General features: G+C 36.0%; 1 protein-coding gene and 1 long non-coding RNA gene across 2 annotated transcripts; one reads left to right on the plus strand and one right to left on the minus strand.

The window, feature by feature from the left end:
• The first annotated feature begins 9,655 nt into the window (after positions 1-9,655).
• LOC109341205 (vacuolar protein 8-like) lies at positions 9,656-12,100 on the plus strand. Its single transcript, XM_019579058.1, has one exon. It carries the CDS (start codon positions 10,131-10,133, stop codon positions 11,871-11,873), a length of 1,743 nt encoding a protein of 580 aa, XP_019434603.1. The 5' UTR covers positions 9,656-10,130; the 3' UTR covers positions 11,874-12,100.
• A 316-nt stretch (positions 12,101-12,416) lies between these two features.
• On the minus strand, positions 12,417-12,890 carry LOC109341206. Its single transcript, XR_002106913.1, has 2 exons — positions 12,791-12,890; positions 12,417-12,750 (listed from the first exon to the last, which is right to left on the minus strand). It is a non-coding gene; the product is annotated as an uncharacterized LOC109341206 (long non-coding RNA).
• Between the last annotated feature and the right edge of the window lie 9,793 nt (positions 12,891-22,683).

The following is a 22,683-nucleotide window of genomic DNA, read 5'->3' on the forward strand; positions in this document are numbered from 1 at the left end:
TAGAGAACACACCCATGCCAGCCACTTACAAGAGAGGACAACACCAGTTAAAGTGTGCCCTTATAGATACCCGCATAGTCAAAAGGAACAAATAGAGAAGATGGTGAAGGAGATGTTAGACCAAGGAATCATTACAACTAGCACAAGCCCTTTTTCTTCTCTAATAATACTTGTAAAAAATAAGGATGGTAGCTGGAGATTTTGCATGGATTATAGAGTCTTGAAGGCATTAACAATTAAGGACAGTTTTCCAATCCCCATAGTAGAGGAGCTACTTGATGAATTTTTTGTGCTAGGTTCTTTTCTAAGATAGATTTGACATCCGGGTACCATAAAATCTTGCTCCAACCAGGGGACAGACATGACATTCAGAATACATCATGGGTATTATGAATGGCTAGTAATACCATTTGGACTCACCAATGCTCCAGCAATATTTCAAAGCTTGATGAACCATATATTTTTACATGCCCTGAGAAAATATGTCATAGTTTTCTTCGACGATATTTTGGTCTATAGCACTACGTGGTATGATCACTTAACTCATCTTGAAGCAGTTCTAAAAACACTATAACAACAAGTTCTATTTACTAAGCTTTCTGAATGTGCTTTTGGGGTAGAACAAATAGAATACTTGAGACACATAATTTTGGGGCAAAAAGTAACAATGGATGCTAATAAAATCCAAGTAGTGTTGCAATGGCTTATACCTATCAACCTCAAACAGTTAAGAGGATTCCATGGATTGATAGGCTATTATAGAAGATTCATTCAAGCCTATGCTAAGATAGCAGCTCCTTTAACTGACATGTTAAAGAAGGACTCGATTTGCTGGAAAGAGGACTCAGTAGTAGATTTTGAGAAATTAAAAAAAGCCATGACTTCAGCCTCGGTATTGGCATTACCTAACTTTAACCAACCTTCATACTCGAAACAAATGCCTCAAGGATCGCTATATGTGCAGTTTTGCATCAAAATGGACACCCCATTGCGTATTTTTCAAAGAAATTGGCTCCTAGAAATAAAATAAAAGCCAGCTTATTTCAGAGAAATGTTGGCCATATCTGAAGCTATTGCTAAGTTCAGACACTATCTGCTTGGACATAAATTTATCATTCGCACTGACCAAAAGAGTCTAAGGAGTTTGATGGATCAAAATTTACAAACACCTGAACAACAAGAATGGGTTCACAAGTTTTTGGGGTATGACTTCAAAATAGAATACAAACCAGGAAAGGAAAACTTGGCAGCAGATGCTTTGTCTAGAGTACTGTTGATGGCTTGGTCAGAACCTCAAAACGATTTCTTCCTGAAACTCAAGCAGACAACAATGACTGATGAAGAGCTATAGCAGAAGATGAACATATGCATTTCTCAATCCAACACTAATCCTAACTATTCCACAAAAGATGGGCTACTGTTTTGGAAAAGAAGAATAGAGGTGCCTAAGGATAGTCCACTAATTCATTTGATATTGCAAGACTACCATAGTTCACTAATTGGGGGGCATTCAGGCAAAACCAGAACCAAGGCTAGGATTATGTCTCAATTCTTTTGGCACAACATGAACCAAAACATCCAGGACTTCATTGAAAATTGTGCTATCTGTCAGCAAGCAAAATCTACCCAGGCCTTACCTGTGGGACTGCCTCAACCATTGCCAATTCCCACTCAAGTGTGGGAGGATATAGCAATGGATTTCATTACAGGCCTGCCTAACTCTCATGGATTCAATACTATCCTAGTGGTCATTCATCGCTTGTCAAAATATGTGCATTTTATGACACTAAAAAAGGATTATACAAGTAAAGCAGCAGATGAGGTCTTCATGAATCAGATTGTAAAGTTGCATGGCTTACCCAAGTCAATAGTGTCAGATAAAGACAAAGCTTTCACAAGCAATTTTTGGAGACAACTATTTCAACAACAGGGCACAACTTTAGCAATGAGTTTAGCATACCACCCCCAAATAGATGGGCAATCGGAAGTACTGAACAAATGTGTGGAGATGTTCTTACGATGCTTCATTTACAACAACCAAAAAACATGGTATAAAGCTTTGGCTTAGGCTGAATATTGGTACAATACAGCATTCCATATATGTATAGGGATGTCACCCTGTAAAGCTTTGTATGGAAGGGATCCCCCTACTATACTCAGATACAATCCTCACCCACAAGATCCTGTCACGTTACAAGAGCAATTGGTGGACAGGGACAAGTTGCTTCAACAATTGAAAAGGAACTTAGACAGAACACAACAGTATATGAAGAATCAAGCATATAAGAAAAGAAGAGAGATGCACTTTCAAGTTGGAGAGATGATCTTAGTGAAGTTACAACCGTATAGACAACAATCCGTAGCACTTCAGAAGAACCAGAATTTGAGAATGAGGTAATTTGGCCCCTTCCAAATTATAGCCAAAGTGGGAGAAGTAGCTTGCAAATTACAATTACCAGAACAAGCAAAAATACATCCAGTCTTCCATGTGTCATAGTTAAAACAGTTCAGAGGAACCCATTCAGAATCATATATGTCCTTACCTCTAACTACCACCGAAACAGGACCAGTGATAAGACCAAAAGGGATACTAAGGGAAAGAAACATTATACAAGGATCCAACCTGATTCCACAAGTGTTAGTGCAATGGGAAAACATGGCTACAGATGAAGCAACATGGGAGAACAGGGCTGATATATATCTCAATTTTCCTCACCTTAATCTTGAGGACAAGATTGCTTCAAAAGGGGATAGCATTGTAATGAAGGAAAAGAGCCAACATCTTCTAGAAGATGGTGAGTCAGCAAAAGAGGACCACATGGAGCAGAAGGGCAATAAAAAAAGATTTGTTCACGTAACAGAAAAACAGAAACCAAGACATGGAGAGAGGGTGAAGATTTCTAATTCTTACCTCAGGGATTACTTGAGTGGTTGGTGGCTATTTAAGAATCATGAGGAGAATGATAAGGGTGTGAAATATGACCAATCATCTCTATTCTTCTTCTCTGAAATTCTAGCATTGTTTTCCTTCTAGTATTTTCCTTTCATGTACTTCATGCAAACTTGAGTTCTGCATATCTAATAATACATCAGTTCCTTACTTTCTTCTTTAAGTGTTACATCATATTAGTACATAAGACCAATCCTAAAAGCAATTGAGTTCCTATTTTAGCAAAACGTACATGACATTAGTAAGAAGTTACCATACATACTTCCATAATGTGTTCAAAAATATAACACAATTGATACTTAATCATAACATTGGGAAAATAGTGAAATATGTTGATTGATACTTTTTACCCATTCTCATAAAGTGACATTTATATATTACTTCATTTTCTTTTCCTCCCGCATATCAAACTCTAGAACATGACAAAATTATTATGTGAATTTGTATCATGCTAAATATATGTAGATTTTAATGACAATACTTTTAGGTAGGCTTCTATACAATTTTTTTTCTAAAAGATAACTATCAACTTTATAAAGTATTTCCGTCAATTTTATAACCATCAAATTTTTTCTGAAAGATAACCATCAACTTTATATAGTATTTCCGTCAAATTTATAACCATCAAATTTTTTCTGAAAGATAACCATCAATTTTATAGTGTTAATGACACTGATCACCCCCACATGATAACCAAATAAGTAAAACAAAAATTATCTAAGGATTACAAAAATTATATCATAGAGAATTGCCAATATTTAATAATTTTAATATAATTAATATACAAATTGAACATTTGAAGTAACAAAATAACTTAAACATGAGAGTGAATGACTCACATCACTTTCATCTCTCATGACCGAAGTTCAGAAGGCCAACATGTAATATTGGAAACTCATGGCTAGTGACTCCACTTTTTGCAGTTCAAAACATAGATATCACTATTAGTATAAGGAAAACCAAAACGGACATTAAACAAAAAAATAAAATAAAATATTTAATCTATCAATAACACTGAAAATGCAAGTTGAGAAAAGATTAAAGTTTAACATAACCCAATATGGTTTTGAATCTATACAATACTCTAAGTCTTGAAGTTGGTCCATTGGTAGGTGATTTATCTCTTTTATCTTTGGGAGCTTCCATGATCTCTATAACATTTGTAACTCTTCTTTTGCTTCAAAAACCTTAATGCTAAAGAAGAATAAGGAAAAATTAACAAACAGAGAAAAAACTAGATAAAAAAAATAGAAACTTTGAATATAGGTGCACAAAATAAGGACTCATAGAAATGACTAAATAATGTAATGTCTAACTAAAAATGCACAAAGTAAGCTTGATTAAAAAAAATACTGAAAATGATTCATTTTTACCAAATAAATTAGATAATGAGCATGCATATCCAAAATAACGCAAAAAAATAACATGTAGAAGTTAGAATGGAGGAAGTAAGGAAATTATTGAACTAAACATAATATTCAGTTGTTATACATTACAATTCATTGTTGTTTAGCAATAATTCAAATAAAAACTTGAAATTTTTCCCAACTGATTTTTGGTTCAACCATTGGTCCTATGACCACAAATTGCTAGCTTTGTAAAAAATTCCTAACAAAGCTAAGTTGCTTTGATTATTATAATGCTGCTAACCTTAAGGTTTGGTCTAAAGCTTATTATTTGTGGCCACACCACATATAATAAGAATCCGTGACCAGAAAAATAATGGTATTTTGAACTTTAATCAAACACTAAAATATAAGACACCAAATGACAAGATGAGACAATTTCAATTTTGTTTTACATAGTACTGGTACATCATTTCTCTCCAATATCAAGGTTTAAAAAATGCACCTTGGTCCTCTTTAGCCCTGCATTTTTCCCGAACTAACACCCATAAATTCTGGAAAAGTTCATCTTGTTGTTTAGGATATGGTCAATATCTCAATGCTTTTTTATTCCCAGTTGTATTGTCATCACATGGCCAGCTTTACACTTTTTGCTTTGAGCCTAGGGCTCTGGATATTACCGTTTAGACCTTCTATTTGTGATCTCTCATGTATTGCCCTCAATTGCTTTATGTACTTATGATCTCTTTTGAACCCTCCTTTGCTTCTTGAAACTATGTTTATAAGATTGAAAAATCCATAACCCACAAAAAATTTACATCACTTTTATATTGGTGATTATATTAGTTAAGTGACTTACATTACTTTTATATTAATGATTATGATTATATCACTACCTTATCTCATACACTCTCCCACCCAATAATAATAAGAAAGATTTAAGACATTAGATTTATATTCGTCTTGATGACCATATGATAATATTTAATTAGCTTTCCCTTTGGCTTTTGTTAAGGTCTTCTTTACTATTATATCCGTTTACAATTCACAAAAAGTGTTGGAAAAGAAAACAACTTTCTCTAAATTAGTTAAGTGATTTATTCCCTACATCTTGCAATTGTTCAAAAGGTCACTGCTTGCTCAAGCCATCCAACAAAGAACAGGGTTTCACGTGGTGGGGTGTGTGCGTGTCTATGTCATTTCAACTTTGTTGTTAAGAACATATTTTTTTATAATGTTTGTTTGGTCACACTATCTTCCATACCTTATAATGTGCCTGGTTCTTTTAAGAAAGATTTTTTCAATACACAACACTAGAAATCGACATATTTATATATACACACATCTTCTCATTTTTTATTGTATAACACATAAACAATAGTATTCCACCCCAGTTAAATTCGAGCTATTCCGTATTCGTACCGAATATGAAATTATATTAAGCATTTCATATTCACCCGTCAAGGTCAGGCCGTTAATACTACATGTGTTATTAATGTCTCTAACTCACCATTAATGCACATATGGCTCATCATTAGTGTACCTCTGGCTCATCATTAATGCATGTCTGGCTCGCCATTAATGCGCTGCTAACATTCCATTTGTCATGCCCTCTGCAAGTTCCACATGTCCCTCACAGATCGACAGTAGCAGACCTGCGGGGTGATTAAGGACAACTCAACATACGCTTACCGTAGCTACTAAATTATAATCAATCAATGGCTAGATGTCACGTCAACCATTCCAAATTCTATAGATATGAGACTCCCACACAAGAAGTATAATTAAGATCTCATATCCTCATTTATTACTTGCATTCATTATTCCATGTTATCACTTCTCTCTTATTTACTCTTACCCTCTCTCATAAGTCACATATTAACTTGATCGTCGGAACACCTTTTCAAGTATCTCCCATTCTCCCCTGACAGGTCCAGACAACATTCCGACCAAGACTCCTGACATCTATTACTTACTCGGGCACCCAAATCCGACCATAACCGATCAATACAGAAGAACAACAAGTGATATGAAAGAGATGTGTCTATAGACTATAATATTTTGTGTCATCATCATTCCAAGGAAATTGAAAGCTATCCCCATTTTCTTTTTTTAACGTAATCAATGCTCTATCCTCATTTAAGGAGTGGTCCATGTATTTTCGGGTCACTAATTCATAGCTCTTACTCTATGTTATTCTTAAGAAAATGTTATCCCCGGCCTTTAAAAAAATATCATATAAAAAAGTATTGCTTTTAGTAGGATGAAAAATAATAGACTTAATTTTCAGGTAAACATTTCTCCCATTTTTAATTTCGTATTCTTTATCTAAAACGATTGAGGTTAACTTAACATTTTGTGATGAGATTTCTCTCCAAGTAAACTCAGAAACAATGTTATAATAGCAATATCGTTACTTGTTTTGTAGGGACCTCGAACTCGAATTGAAGTGCAGGTTGCTGGCATTAAAGCGACATGAAAATATAAATATATTATTGATATTCGGTCATCAATTTATTGGAAACAATGCACTAGCTAGAAGTGATTTTATAAAGGTTGTCGCATGGTGTGCCACAAAGTATTGATTTTTATTCATCAAGAAACATATTTTTTCTTTTTCTTGTTAATTGTTCAATGTTTAAGTGGGGTCATTATAACAATGATGGTGGTTCATTTAGGGTTTGGGATTATTAGAAATTGGTATATAGAGATGACCAATAAAATCTTGATAACACATTAAACATTTAATTTTAATTAAAATTTAGTTATTAATGTTAGCACGAAAACATAAGTATATTTATCTCTAAATATGATAGGCTGATAATAAATCGAACTAACTCGATATTCATTTTTATTTAGCTCGATAAACTTAGTTCATAAATCAAATGAGCTGAAAATTGATCTCGTTAAATAAACGGATCGAACTTAAGTTAAATATAGTTCGACTCATTAGGTTCATGAGCTGACTCGATATATATATATATATATATATATATATAATTGTATATATATGTATATATAAATTAATTTTTATGTTTATTATGATCTAAACATTATTTTTTATATTTATTGTTATTATATATATAAACAAGATTATGATTTTATATAAAACCTTATGTAGTATTTTTTTAAAATTTAATTAGTTATTTAAGTTGTCTAAATGAACCATGCAAACTGAACCGAACAGTTCGCGAACTTTAACCGAGCCGAACTCGAGCTAAAAAAATAACTCGTATCGAACTCGAGTCGAGTTTCGAGCTGAACCAATCCTTATCGAGCTGAACCGAGCTGAACTATTGTTCGACTCGCTTCCAGCCCTAGTTATCACTATCACTGTATATAAAATTGAAAAGAGACACATACAAACATGATAAATGGGTGACCGAGCATGGATCAGATTAAGTCATGCTTGTCCCCTACCTAACCCTAAATATTATATATATATATATATATATATATATATATATACACACACACATACACATATATATATATAAACTCATTTTTATGTTTATTATGACACATACATTATTTTTTATATTTATTGTTATTATATATATAAACAATATTATATTTATATATATAAAATCTTTTTGCAGTATTTTTCAAAATTAAATTAATTATTTGAGTTGTCCAAATAAACCATTTGAACAATTCGCGAACTTTAACCAAGCCGAACTCGAGCTAAGAAAATAACTCGTATCAAACTCGAGTCGAGTTTTGAGTTGAGCTAATCTTTATTGAGCTAAACTGATTTGAGCTCTGATTCAACTCGGTGCGGTTCATTTCTAGCTTAATTGTATATATTTCTATATAATATTTTCTTTGGGACGATTGTGTTTTCTTCATGTAACAGAAGCATTCCTTATAATTACCGTTTAATAAAAAATTAAGTTAATTAACTGATCGATTGTGGCACTCTTTAATCCATATGGTATCCAAGGTTTAGGGTGTGTTTGGGATACATTGTAAAAATTCAGTTTGTAACTGATCGATTGTCGAAAGTATAATTGATTATCTAATTTTTTATAATATATGCATAATTAACAATATATATATATATATATTATTTTATATGTCAAGTTACATATAAATAATAATGAGTAATATTGAGAAGACTTTATCTAAAATATGTATAAATTATAGGGTTGCTTTCTGGTTTAATGGTTGACTTGGTTAACATTTAGGGTGAAGTTAGTTTCAGGTCTAAGGCGAGTTCGAGTTCAAGAAAATAACTCAGCCAACATTATAATAGAATAAGAGATAAATCTTTACCTGACTTACCTCGCTCATGCTTACTCATATGTAGTTAATATTAATATTATGAAATTTTATGCTTAAGCTATTTGGTTGATTTAATTGGATTGACATTTGGAACACTTCTTAATAAAAAGTTCAATAACTTTTCTAGAAAAATGTATACTCTAATAATATATAAATTTTATATATTGTTATTGTATCATCTATCATTCATATTTAATTTAAAAAAAGTAATACACATAAATATGTACTATAAATTTGTATATATTAGACAATAGACTCTTCTTGTATAGGGTCCCTTTTTTGTTTTATTTGGTAAATAGTTCATTATTATTATTAACTAATTAAGACTTATCAAATATTATGAAACCTCTGTCCTGGTAGCTCAAAGCCTCAAACACCTTCACCATCCAAATAAACTTACTAGATAAGATATTTATTATCCATGTCCAAATTCTAAGTGCTCCATGTTTCCATGCCATTATTTTGCATCCCTTTAATCATGTAAAACTTTTAATTAGAGTAAATATTAAGCTACAATTAATAGAATTCAGAATCAATTTTCTTCAATTGTTAGATGAAAAATAAACACTTACCGAAGCCGCAAGGAGATGAATAAATAGAGAAAAGGAAGAAAAGAAAGACATCAATAATTTTAATGTATAAAAATTTCATGTAAAAAATTTACTATGATAATATTTGGTAACACTCAATATCCCTCATGATGGATAGAATATAAACTCTCTTTAATATCTCACTATCAATATTAATCTCATGTTGGATATTAACTTTCTCACTTACTATTATTCTTCTCACTTGCTTTTATTAAATGTATTTAATGGATTTATCAATGTTAAATAGTAATGTGCTTATATTGTATTGATCCCATACGAAACTGCACTACTTGTGTTCTCTAATCAATTAGGAAAGACTTTTCATACCAACTAAGCATTCTATAATGTTTTTTTTTAATGCAAGTAAAAGTCAATTAACTATTCATAGTACTAAATAACTGTTAACTGAAAACTACCATTAGTGTGACAAAATAATTCCATAAAAAGCATAAAGTTTTTAATGCATGACTTGCTTCTACCTTACCTTTTCTCTGTTGATTCATAATTTAGTTTCCCTATCCTATGTTTGAAGTATTTTATTTCCAATGTACATAGGGACAAAACCATCTTTAGAACCACCACCAATATAATTCAATTACTCATAGAGCTCAGAGACACCATCCTCCCTGGGCCTCTGTTGTCTTCTAAATGACCTCTAATAGAATGAGTAGCTCTAATCACCAACACAATCACACAATTACCCCTCATGCTTTCCACTAAGCAAGGAAAAATCATTTTACAAGGAACTTCAAAAGGGTATAACTGTAAATGCACCTTGTAGTCTTTTTCTGTATCGGCTGCAACACACTCCACAGATATAAGCATAGATCTCCAGAAAAACTGTCCGAAACTCTCTCTCTCTCTTGTTACTGAGATTCCAAACTCTCCGAAACCAGCGTTATCAAGCCGGAATAATCTTTTTTGCTCAACCGAAAATGGGTTTGCGCCATTGTTAACAAAATGGGACATGAAGACTTTACCGGAGAATCCAAACCCGTTCAGAACTCGCCGGAACGACCCACCGGAATCTCCAACCTCCGGCGTACAATCGATTTCATCTCCTCCTTGATCTCCCTTTCTCACTCTGTTAGAGTTTTCACCGGAAAATGGCAACTCATTCGTAATAAACTGGAGGAGCTTTACTCTGGCCTCATTGCGGCCGAGAACTTCGATTCCGGCGAAAACCCATCACTCTCCGGCGTGCTCCCTTCGATGATGGCCACAATTAGCGAGTGCTACGATCTCGCGACACGGTGCGTTGATCTTTCTTACAGTGGGAAGCTTCTTATGCAGAGCGATTTGGATATGGTTTTCGCAAAGTTCGATAACCATGTGAAGAAGCTAGCTGAGATTTACAAGAAAGGTATTTGGTCAAATGGGTATGCGTTGGTTGTGTCAAAACCGAGTCTTGGCGCTTCCAAAGAGGATATGAGGTTTTACATAAGGGACTTGTTGAGTAGAATGAAGATTGGTGATTTGAGTATGAAGAAACAGGCTTTGATGAATCTATATGATGTTGTGGTTGAGGATGAGAAGTATGTTAAAGTGATTATTGATGTTGGTGATGTTATTCATGTTTTGGTGGGTTTTTTATGTTCCAATCAGGTGACGTTGCAAGAAGAAAGTGCTCAGGTTATTTCTGTTATTGCGGGTTTTGATTCGTATAAAGGGGTTTTGGTTGCTGCAGGGGTTATTTCACCTTTGGTAAAGGTTTTGGATTTTGGGAGCGAGGCAGGTAAAGTTGGTGCTGCAAGGTGTTTGATGAAATTGACTGAGAATTCTGATAATGCTTGGTGTGTTTCGGCGCATGGGGGTGTCACTGCCCTGTTAAAGATTTGTGGTGATGAAAATTGTAAATGTAATTTGGTTGGTTTGGCTTGTAGAGTGTTAAGAAATCTTGTTAGTGTTGAAGAGATTAAGAGGTTTATGGTTGAGGAGGGTGCTGTATCCACTTTTATTAGGCTTCTGAGGTCCAAGGAGGAAGTAATTCTGGTGAGTTCTATAGGGTTCATTCAGAGTATTGCCACTGGTGATGAGTTGGTTAGGGAAATAGTGATTAGAGAAGGTGGAATCCGTGCTTTGTTGTGTGTATTGGATCCTAAATGGTCTTATTCTTCTAAGACAAGGGAGATAGCAATGAGGGCTATTGAGAATTTGTGTTTTTCTTCATCTACTTGTGTAAGTATTTTGTTGAGTTATGGTTTTGTGGATCAGCTGTTATATTACGTTAGAAATGGTGAGGTTTCAATTCAAGAATTGATGCTGAAAGTGGCTTTTAGATTGTGTGGAACATCAGAGGAGGCTAAGAAAGCAATGGGTGATGCGGGTTTTATGGCTGAGCTTGTTAAGTTTCTAAGTGCAAAGTCATTTGAAGTTCGCGAAATGGCAGCTGAAGCACTCTCTAGCATGGTCATGGTACCCAAAAATAGAAAGAGATTTGTGCAGGATGACAATAATATTGCTCTTCTTCTGCAATTGCTGGACCCAGAGGAGGGAAATTCAGGTAACAAAAAGTTCTTAATCTCTATCTTAATGTCATTAACAAGTTGCACCAGTGGGAGAAAAAAGATAGTTAGTTCTGGTTATGCCAAAAACATTGAAAAACTAGCAGAGGCTGAAGTTTCTTCTGATGCCAAGAGACTTATAAAGAAGCTTTCCGCAAACCGGTTCCGCAGCATGTTGAGTGGAATCTGGCACTCGTGAATGTATTTTTTCTTTCATTCATTTTTTAACTGTATATTTTCGTAAGTCTTTCAAGTTTTGCTAATTTGTTTCCCCCTTCTTAATATGTTTTCCATCTTATTTCATTTGCCTTGCCATGACAAGAGTAGCATAGCTTTTGTTAAGATTGTAACAAGATGTAGTGATACCATAAAATCTTTGTTGTACATTTTCTTGAGGATACTCTCCCATTGTTGTTTGGCCTTCAACTATGGTAGTTTGTATCAAAGAAGGAAAGAATTATATTATTATATGACAAAAAGTAGTGTAGTTTCTAAAGGGGCTCACGGATCTCATCTAGTGAGGTCTAGAGGGTAGAGGTATACACAGTCTTACCATCGCAAGTGAATAGAATGTTTACAGGATTTAAACCGATCAGTGCATGCCTCCATTCAGGTTATAAGGCAAGCAACCTTACGGTAGCTTTGAAGCATGTCCTAAAAAATGTAATTACTAATTACAGATATTCATCTCAGTTTGTGTTTTGATGTGTTCCAAAATACTAAATTGTGTATGCATTCGTAAATCGTGTGTGACCACACTAGGAAGACATAATCCTTGGCAAGCATGTGAGTAGTGTCAACTTCCCTTTTCTCTATGCAGCATTAGATGCAAGATAGATAGCCATAGGTGAAGTTTCCATCTGTATTGCTTTGTCTTTAAGCAAGATGATCTGTCTTTTTGTGATAGCAGCTTCGTAGTTAATGTACACTGTACACATGCCAATTGTTCACATGCTTGTTGCCTGGGAACTCTTGGATAAGAGGACAAATTGAACCAAAACATCATATACCCTTTTCTTTATTCTTCTATTGTTCAATTACCCTTTGATTTTGAGTTGTAAAATAACATGCTGAAACTGCTAGTTACTAAATCTAGGTTCTGTGAAGAGTGGAAACATGTGACTATGTAAATCAATCAGGTATTTAGGATGACATAATGTTAATCACGCATTTATACTCACCTCACATTTAATGTGTCTTGCACTTTGATGCCTTGTGATCCGGAAGTTGTCATAGGTTCAAATTATTTAAACAAGTTTAGCTGATCTTGGGAGCTATGTGTTAGATATTTATGTAACGACTCGTTGAAGTAATAAAATCCAATAAAGTACTGGGATATCGTTCTCAAATAGCATAATAAATTTACACTAATTCATACAAGACTTAGTTGAGTAACTATTTACACGAATTTATTTGATAATTTGATAATGATTTTGTAACAATGTTAAATTAAAATAAAAGGTTAACTGTGAATTTAAAAGAGTTGAGATCGAAATTCATCATCTTTCTCTTTTGACATCCATAGATTCAATTCCAAGTAACTTGCGAAGTAACTGATTTTGATGCACATTTTCAACAATTCATTTACATCAATTCCTTGAGTGTAAAATCCTTAGATAATCACTCAATTATCAATTTCTTGGCTAATTGACTAATTAACTAGCATTAAAAACTATGTAAAAGCAATTCATATATCATTATTCATTCCTGAAATAATGATGTATGAAGGAAGATAATCCAAATCAGGTGTCAAATTTAACTTTCCAATTAAACTTGAACCCAAGAATAAGAATTCAGTAGCTAATTAAACTCATGCATTAAGACTGGGATAAACTTCCCAAAATCAAATAACAATTACATTCGAATTGAATCCAGAAGTACAAGGTATGAAGATTACATTTCAAATCCCAACAACGAAGAACTAGTCACTCATCCTTGCCATTAAAACACTCTGGTCATGAGAAATACAAGAAATTTTGGATCTAAAGTCGTTCCAACTGCTTTTCTCTTCCTCTCTAGTGTTTCTCTCTCTAAAATCGTGTAAAAAAGCTTGGAAAATGGTTGGATAACTCCCTTCTGACTTCCGAAACTACTAATATCAGTTCCAACTTCTAGGCCCTCGCCGAAGCTAGAAATTCTCGCTTGGGCGAGGAAATAAGAGGCTTTCAGACCTGAGCACTTCGCTTGGGTGAGACACCCCTCGCTTGTGCAAGGATCCCTCGCTTGAGTGAGGATCCTTCGCTTAAGCGAGGATCAGGCAGGACATCAGGACCTTTTTAGCTCCAATTGTCACTTGGGCAAGGGACAATAGTGATTTCTGGTGATTTTTCTCCTACTTGTGGCTTGGGTGACCCTCTCCTCGCTTGGGCGAGGCTTGTGGTGCTCAGAAGTACCAATATTCTCTTTTGTCTCCTTTTTTTCTTAAATATTATCCTGAAACAACATAAACACATAAAATTTCCTACATAGAGCAAGATTACTAAGTTATTAGAAATCTTATACAGTTACAGCATAAATGTGCATTATGTGACCCAAAAGCATATGAATTTTCTTAACAATTTTGCACTTAACAAACTCCCATAACCTAGAGTCTTGCTTGTCCTCAAGCAAAGTAACAAAGTGCAATTCAGTTCAGAGTATCTGGTTTTTCAAAAATATTCATTCATCCAATCATGGCATGTCTAGAATCATTCACTTGTTATTCACAAAGACCTGTTTCATGATCAATCACAGTGAACCAAGTTCCAACTAATAACAGAATGCAAATGCAGTTTAATTTCAAACAGAATAGCAAGAATAACTACTCAGTTCAATCAAATGAACTCTCTCAATCTCACAGGTCATGTATTTCACTCATCAGGGTTGTAATGAGGTTTGTCTACAAATAGTATTGGTTTTTCTATGATTAAATTAGGGAGGTAGACCATTAGTGCATACTTACCTTTTCTTCTCATGTTTCCTTTCCAATTTCTCTCTATCAAGTTCTTTCCTATCAATCGTTGGACTCACCTTCTTCAACTGACTCTTTAGTCTCTACTTTCTCGCATGACTTATTTTTCACTTATTTCTTTCTTTTTGTTGCTTCATACTTTACCATTTAACACATGGTTGAAGAATGAGCTTTTTTTTTTATTTCACTACCCTCATAAACACAGATTTCATTAAATATTGCCCAACAAGACTCATATGCAATAGTGATCTCTCTCCATGGGTATGGGGTTGGATACATTTTGATGTGGTTTTGGTGCATAATCTTCACAAAAAAGAAACTTTTCAGCCCAAAGGGGCTAAAAAAAACCAGGTTCAAAATTCATACGGCTAGACTTTATGGTTGTAGTTCAACTATCCTAAACTAAGCTTTAATCATTTCCATGCTATTCTCTGCTTAATGACGATAAAAAATCAGGCAAAGTTCATTGGTGAAATCCAACAACGACACTCATTTGTGTTTAGGTACACTTTCTCACCTGATTATAGGTTTTGTCATTTGACTAACTACTCATTATTCGACATATTCAGTTTGTGTCTAAATCAACATTCACATCCCGAAATAGTCAAATTTCAGAACCCTAATCATTCACAATCACATAATCGTATCCTAAAATTTTGTTCTCATGTTTCTAGCATAACACAATTGGACAACAGTAAACACACAATTAACCAGACTTAGTTTCATTGACTACATATTTTATCACTAAACTTGAAAACAAACAACATATAGAAATAAAACACCTAACAATTATTTCTTCACCCTAAACATACAATCTAAACAATAGTCCTAAACAATCCTACACATGCATCCTAAACATTCATCCTAAACATTGACAGAAATAACAACACAAGTAATAGAGGAACCAATTTTATTCAGTTAAAAAATGCTCACCAGAGCAGAAATTCAACATCTTCAACATCACCATCATCATCAGCAACATCACCAGCAAAATCAGTTCCATCTGCAGCAGGTTTAGCAGCTCCTGACCCTTCCGGAAAGGTAGGGCTAACCCCAGGCCAATGAAACTGTTGAGTAAAAGTGTATGTGGATTCCCAGAATTCGTTCCCCAGACTCAATTACTGAAAAGCAGCAAACATCCCTTGCTACTAGAACAGTTGTCCATGTCTCAACATCTCAGTTTGGAGCTCCAAATGCTCCATATGTAGTGTTAGCCTGTGAAGTTGCTCCTGAGTGGAGAACTCCTGATATGGTGCCGAGTGTGGCATTGGTTGTGATTGTTTTGCCTCAGGTGGAGGTGGTTGTGGTTGAGATGATCCTTGGCCCTGATCTTGGTTGGGCTCCTCTTTGCAGTTTTAAGAGATGTACTGCTAGGTAATATGATGTTTAATCTTCTCGGTTCTGTTCACCACAACCCCATGTTGTGCGCACAATTCAGTAATCAGATAAGGGAATCTCAATGCACCCTTTTTCCAGCCCGCACAACGGTTTTTTACATCTCCTGTGAAATGATTCCAGCCACATCGATTTTCAGGTCGTGGAGGATGGCATAGATAATGTGGCAGACAAATAGTGGCAGAGATGATACGTGACTATTAGGGATCATGTTGTGTAGGAGGAATATTAACCACAGTTGGACCAACGAAGTCATGTGATTTCGGTAATTCTGCAATGGATGGCCATCAGAGTTAGTGGTTTAAGATTTTCTAGGAATGCACAACTTCTGAGCGGTGTTATTCGGGTCGAACCCGCCTTGGGCTAGAGTGTGAGACTTCTTGGCCCTGATCTTAGTCGGGCTCCTCTTTGCAGTTTTGAGAGATGTACTGCAAGGTAATAGGATGTTTAATCTTCTCGGTTCTGTTCACCACAACCCCATGTTGTGCACACAATTCAGTAATCAAAGAAGGGAAACCTAGTGCACCTTTTTTCCAGCCCGCACAACGGTTTTTTACATCTCCTATGAAATGATTCCAGCCACATCGATTTTCAGGCCATTGAGGATGGCATAGATAATGTGGCCGTCAAATAGTGGCAGAGATGATACGTGACTACTAGGGATCATGTTTTGTAGGAGGAATATCATCCATAGCTAGACCAGCGAAGTCATGTGCTTTCGGTAAATCCGCAATGGATGGCCATTAGAGTTAGTGGTGTAAGATTGTCCAGGAATGCACAACTTTTGAGCAGTGTTATTCGGGTCGAACCCGCCTTGGGCTAGAGTACGAAACTTCTGAATCATTCAGTTGTACTCGTCCTCGGTCCCATCGGTTGTTGCATCAGACGGGCTACCCAACATGTCATTGATTGTATCTCTGTCAAATAGCATTGTTTTCCCTCTCACCCAGGATTTGTAAGCCAGCTCTTCTCCCCCCCTCCTCCAGCGGGTAAGCATTTGCATAAAACTCACGTACTACCTCTGGATCAAATTTTTCATTTGGGTGGCCAATATCCACCTTTTCAGCCGATCCAGATGCATAGTGAAAACTGGATGGTCCCCTGTCTGTAAATGCATTTGCCTCTCTGGCACAAAATCTAGTTGAGGAGCAGGAGATAACGATCCTTTCTGTCCTTCTTCTTGAATTTGGTTATGTCGAACGCTTACGAGGCCTGGGTGGTTGATACACCCTTCAATTTCTTGGGAGGATGGGGTTTTTTTTAGCAATAGACTTTTTCCTCCTATAACACAGCAAAACCAAATACATAGTGAATGACATTACATAAATTAATTCAGAAATGATATCCATTGCTACAATGTCACTATTACCACCGTTTAACCAACTCGGACACATGAGTGCCACGTTTATGAATTATATTTGGGGTTTACACTTAGGAACCCTAGGTTTCTTGATGTGGGCACTCATGGTAACACAACAACAATGCAATGCAATGCAATACTAATGATAAAGTAGCATCAAGAGCGACCTAAAGTACCTAAATGTGCCTAAACAAATGAGAGTTATCAAAATGCACAAATAGAGAGGTAATAGGTTCAAGATGCCAAAAATGCACTTACATTGGTCCGCTCATGATGCAAAGCTTGTGTGTATGCACTAACTAATGAAGAAGAAGAAGAGAACTTGGGCTCTTGGAGAGACTCACGAGGTTGCTTTTCATGTTTGATTGCAATGGGGATGTGAGGGGTTGGACCCTTCACCCCTGTTATGAAAAGCAAATTCGCGGTCTCTCGCTTGAGCGAGGAGCTCAGAAAATGTGGACCTGTCAGCCTCGCGTGAGCGAGGAGCTCTCGCTTGGGCGAGGATTGGACAGAACTTTGCAAAAAATTAAAGCCCTCCTCGCTTGGGTGAGGACACTCTCGCTTAAGCGAGAGACCTAGCACTGAAGGGCCAGCTTCCTCGCCTGAGCGAGGTATGCCTCGCTTGAGCGAGAAATACCCAAAAATTCCACTCTTTTTTATTTATTTATTTATTTAAATGCAAGCAGAAAATAAAGTTGGATTGCGTTCCAGTTAGCGCTTGTTTAACATCATTAGCTTGACGCCTGTTTCTTTATGTGTTTTCGCGGTGGATGATTGTGGTGAGTCGCTCGATGTCACCACACAAGTATGGTTTGACTATTTTTCCATTAATTATCCAGCTTATTTGAGATGTTGGATTTGGCAATTTAATCACTCCATCATTTATTTTCAGGACTTCAATCAATCTTTATTCTTCCTAGGTGATAAAGAGCTGCTAATCTCAATCGATCTATTACCTTCATCTCCCATAAATGCATACTTCAAATGTGAAGGCAGCATTTTCAGTTCCAACTTCTGAGTTTCAATTTCCTGAGTTTTGGTTAGCTCCTCATTTTGGACCTGCTGAGATGAAATCTCTCGGTATGCACCTAGCTCTGCTATACACTTCTCCATGCTCATATCATCTTCTGAATTTATACATTCAGGTGCATCCATCAAAGCTTTCTCTAAATGACTTCTTTTGTGTAATGTGTGTCATTCATGTATAGTTCTTCACCGACATCTACACTGAAACAATGTTGATTGTCCTTTGGAAGATGCATGACTTCAAACACGTCAAAGTTTACTTTATTATCTTGTCCCCTGACTTTCAGCTTGCCCTCATCAACATGAATATTCACCCTAGTAGTCTTCATGAAAGGTCTCCCCAAAATCAGAGGAACTTATGCATCATCTTCAATATTCATTATCACAAAATCGACTGGAATTACCAACTTGTCCACCTTAACCATAACATCTTTTGCGGCCCCATAAGGAAATTTCATTGATCTATCTGTAAGCTGCAGAGTCATCCTTGTAGGTTTGATTTCCAAATCTCCAATCCTCTTCAACATAGACAAATGCATGAGATTAATGTTAGCACCCAAATCCAATAGTGCCTTCCCGATAGATAATTCTCCAATGGTGATTGGTATTGTGAAGCTTCTTGGATCCTTAGTCTTTTCAGGTAAAGACTTCTGAATTATTGCACTACAATCAATCTCAAGTGTCACTGTCTCCTCAGAAAACTTCTTCTTTTTTTCCTTTTTTTTGGATAAGGAAAATTCTTCAATTGTGGCAGATCACTCTTCTTCTTTTCTCCCTTTTTTTGTTTATTCACTTTCTCACTATTTACATTCTCATCATCTTGTGTCTCTCTAGACTCACTTTTTTCTCCCCCAATCTCTTTTTCTTTCAGCACATCTTCATCCACCGCCAAATTCTCACCAACATCCTTACCAATCACCTTTCCACTCCTAGTAATGATAGTTTTGCAATGCTCCTTGGGATTTATCTTAGTGTTGGCTGAAAAATGTTGGTGATCTGAATGCTGCTCTGCCATATGTTTTGTCAACTGACCCACCTGTGTTTCTAGATTCCTCATAGATGCTTCAGTATTTTTCTGGTTTGTGATTGACACTTGCATGAATTTTTCCAAAGTATCATCCAATTTGGTTAGTCTTTCATGCATTGGTGGATGTTGATCTTGTTGGAATGGTTGCTGAAATGATGGTTGTCTATTTGATGGATCTGCTTCTAGTCTCCAATCATAATTCTGATTATGATTGCCCCTCAAACCCTGCGAAAATTGATTATTGTACGACGGGTTGTTGGAGAAATTTCCTTGTCTAGGTTGGTTGTTGACATACTGCACTTCTTCCGCCTGATTAGCACTTGGCATAGAACATTGACCAGTTAAATGATCACCTCCAAAAAAATCACACCTCAGCACTTGTTGTTGCCTCGAGGAAAGTTGCACAACATTTAGTTGTTGAGGCAACTTGGACATTTGCTTTGTAAGTGCTTCAATTTGTTGAGTCAGAATCTTGTTTTGTGATAAGATAAGATCTTATGTATTCAAATCAAGCATTCCTCTCTTCTTTACTGACCTCTGATTGTGTTATGCTTGCTTATATGTTGAAGATAAGGCAACTATGATCCATGTAGAATATGTTATGCTGATTTATATCTTCAAAACCATGGTTGGTGCATTTCTCAACATCTGAAAACGCTCTCAAGCTTCATAAAGTGATTCATCTACACCTTGCCTGAAAGTTGATATCACAAACTTCGCATGCACATACCGAGCTGTTGGGAAGAACCTTGTCAAAAACTTTGACTCCAAGTCACTCCAACAAGTCAAGCTCTGAGTTCGATGAGATTTTATCCACTCCCTAACTTCGCCCAATAGAGAGAATGGGAACAATATCGTGTATACAACTTCCCTTTCAACATCAATATAACTCATTGTTACCACCAATTCATAAAAGTTATCTAGATGTGCATAAGGATCTTCATAATCCTTCCTAGAGAATAGGTGTGCAATACCCAGATTCATATATGTTGGCTTAATTTCTATTGTTCTCTCTGTGTGTGGAATATCAATGCTTGAGTAGTACCTCAGACCTTGATACATTGCATAATCACCTAATGTCCTTCTTGGAAGATTAGGTCTCTCATTATTTACAGTTGCAGCATTTGCTTTCTCCGTTTTTTTAGATTGACGTTCTAAGATTGTTGTCTGTTGAGAACTAGATTGTGCCTCTTGAGTACCTTGCTTCTTCTTGTCTTTTGCTTTCTTCCTGTTGCTCTTGGTTGATCGCTCAATCTCACGAGTAAACTACAATTGATCTTCAGTAACTTTTCCTCTCAAGAGCATAAATGAGAAGACTACAGCAAGGGTTAACACAGAGTGTAATAAAAACGAAAACTACATAGAAAAAATAAAAATTAATTATAACTACTCAATTAACTATCTTCAGAAACTAATATAAATCGCGCATTGCTTCCTGGCAGCGACGCCAAAAACTTGTTAGACATTTTATGGAACGGCAAGCGCACTGTATCGTCCAAGTAATAAAATCTGGTAAAGTACCGAGATATCATCCTCAGGGAGCAGAATGGATTTACACTAATTCTAACAAGACTTAGTTGAGCAACTATTTACAGGAATTTGTTTGATAATTTGATAATGATTTTGTAACAATGTTAAATTAATATAAAAGGATAACTGCGAATTTAAAAGAGTTGGGATCGAAATTCATCATCATTCCCTTTTGACATCCATAGATTCAATTCCAAGCAACTTGCGAAGTTATTGATTTTGATGCACATTTTCGGTAATTCATTTACATCAATTCCTTGAGCGTAAAATCCTTAGATAATCACTCAATTACCATTTCTTTGGCTAATTGACTGATTAACTAGCATTAAAAATTATGTAAAAGAAATTCATACAACATTATCAATTCCTGAAATAATGACGTATGAAGGAAGATAATCTAAATTAAGTGTCAAATTTAACTTTCCAAATAAACTTGAACCCAAGAACAAGAATTCAGTAGCTAATTAAACTCGTGCATTAAGAACGAGATAAACTTCCCAAAATCAAATAACAATTACATTAGAATTGAATCCAATAGTACAAGGTACGAAGATTACATTTCAAATCCCAACAACGAAGAACTAGCCATTCATCCTTGCCATTACAACACTCTGGTCATGAGAAATACAAGAAATTATGGATCTAAAGTTGTTCCCACGGTTTCTCTCTTCCTCTCTAGTGTTTCTCTCTCTAAAATCGTGTGAAAAAACTTGGAAAATGGTTGGATAACCCCCTTCTAACTTCTGAAACCGCTAACATCAGTTCCAACTTCTAGGCCCTCGCTGAAGCTAGAAATTCTCGCTTGGGCCAGACACCCCTCGCTTAAGCGAGGATCAGGCAGGACATCAGGACCTTTTTAGCTCCAATTGTCGCTTGGGCGAGGGACATTAGTTATTTCTGGTGGGGTACATGGGAATCTGGTTATACCTAGAATAAGCATCTATAAATGACAGAAACTGATACCCGAGAGAATTGTCAACGAGATGATCGATGTTCGGGAGGGGGTATGGATCCTTTGGGCACACTTTGCTCAAGTCTGTATAATCCACAAACATCGCCACTTCCCCAGTGATTTTTTGACCAGCACGACGTTTGACAACCAGGTGGTATATGTTATTTCTCGAATGAAGCTGGCCTCTAGTAATTCTGAGATCTTTTGAGTAACCTCGGTTGCTCTGTCGACGCCAATATTTCTTTTCTTCTGGGCCACCGGTCGTGCTCCTGGATTTGTCGTGAGGCGGTGGCAAGCAACAGAAGGGTCTATTTCGGGCATATCCGCAGCGGACCAGACAAAAATATCTTTGTTGGTCTTGAGGCATTTGATCAGTTTTGATCTTTGACCTTCGTCGAGAGTACAACCGATATACACCAGATTTTCTTTCAAATGGACGAGTTGAATGGAGGTTTTTTCTCCCTCTGACTGAGGTTGCATGTCTTCTATATCTGCCCTGGCATCTAACTCCACTAAGTGCACGCCCCGTTGTTTTTTCTTGGGGGATGGTGCTCGTGTTGAACTTTGATTTAGTCGAAGGCTCATCTGATAGCAACTTCTTGTGCTATGTTGATCTCCTCTAACTATGCATACCCAGAGGTAAGATGAGAGAAACTTCATGCAGATGTGTGGAGTGGAGACTATTGCTTTGAGATGGTTAAGCGTTGGTCGACCGAGTATGGCGTTGTAGGCGGAGACACAATCGATAACCAGGAACTTTGCTTGAATT

Source organism: Lupinus angustifolius, unplaced genomic scaffold (genome assembly GCF_001865875.1).
Source record: "Lupinus angustifolius cultivar Tanjil unplaced genomic scaffold, LupAngTanjil_v1.0 Scaffold_401, whole genome shotgun sequence".
Classification (NCBI taxonomy): domain Eukaryota; kingdom Viridiplantae; phylum Streptophyta; class Magnoliopsida; order Fabales; family Fabaceae; genus Lupinus; species Lupinus angustifolius.

Bases quoted from the DNA above. Each gene is read 5' to 3' on its own strand.
- LOC109341205 (XM_019579058.1), top strand. From the start codon at position 10,131: ATGGGACATGAAGACTTTACCGGAGAATCCAAACCCGTTCAGAACTCG.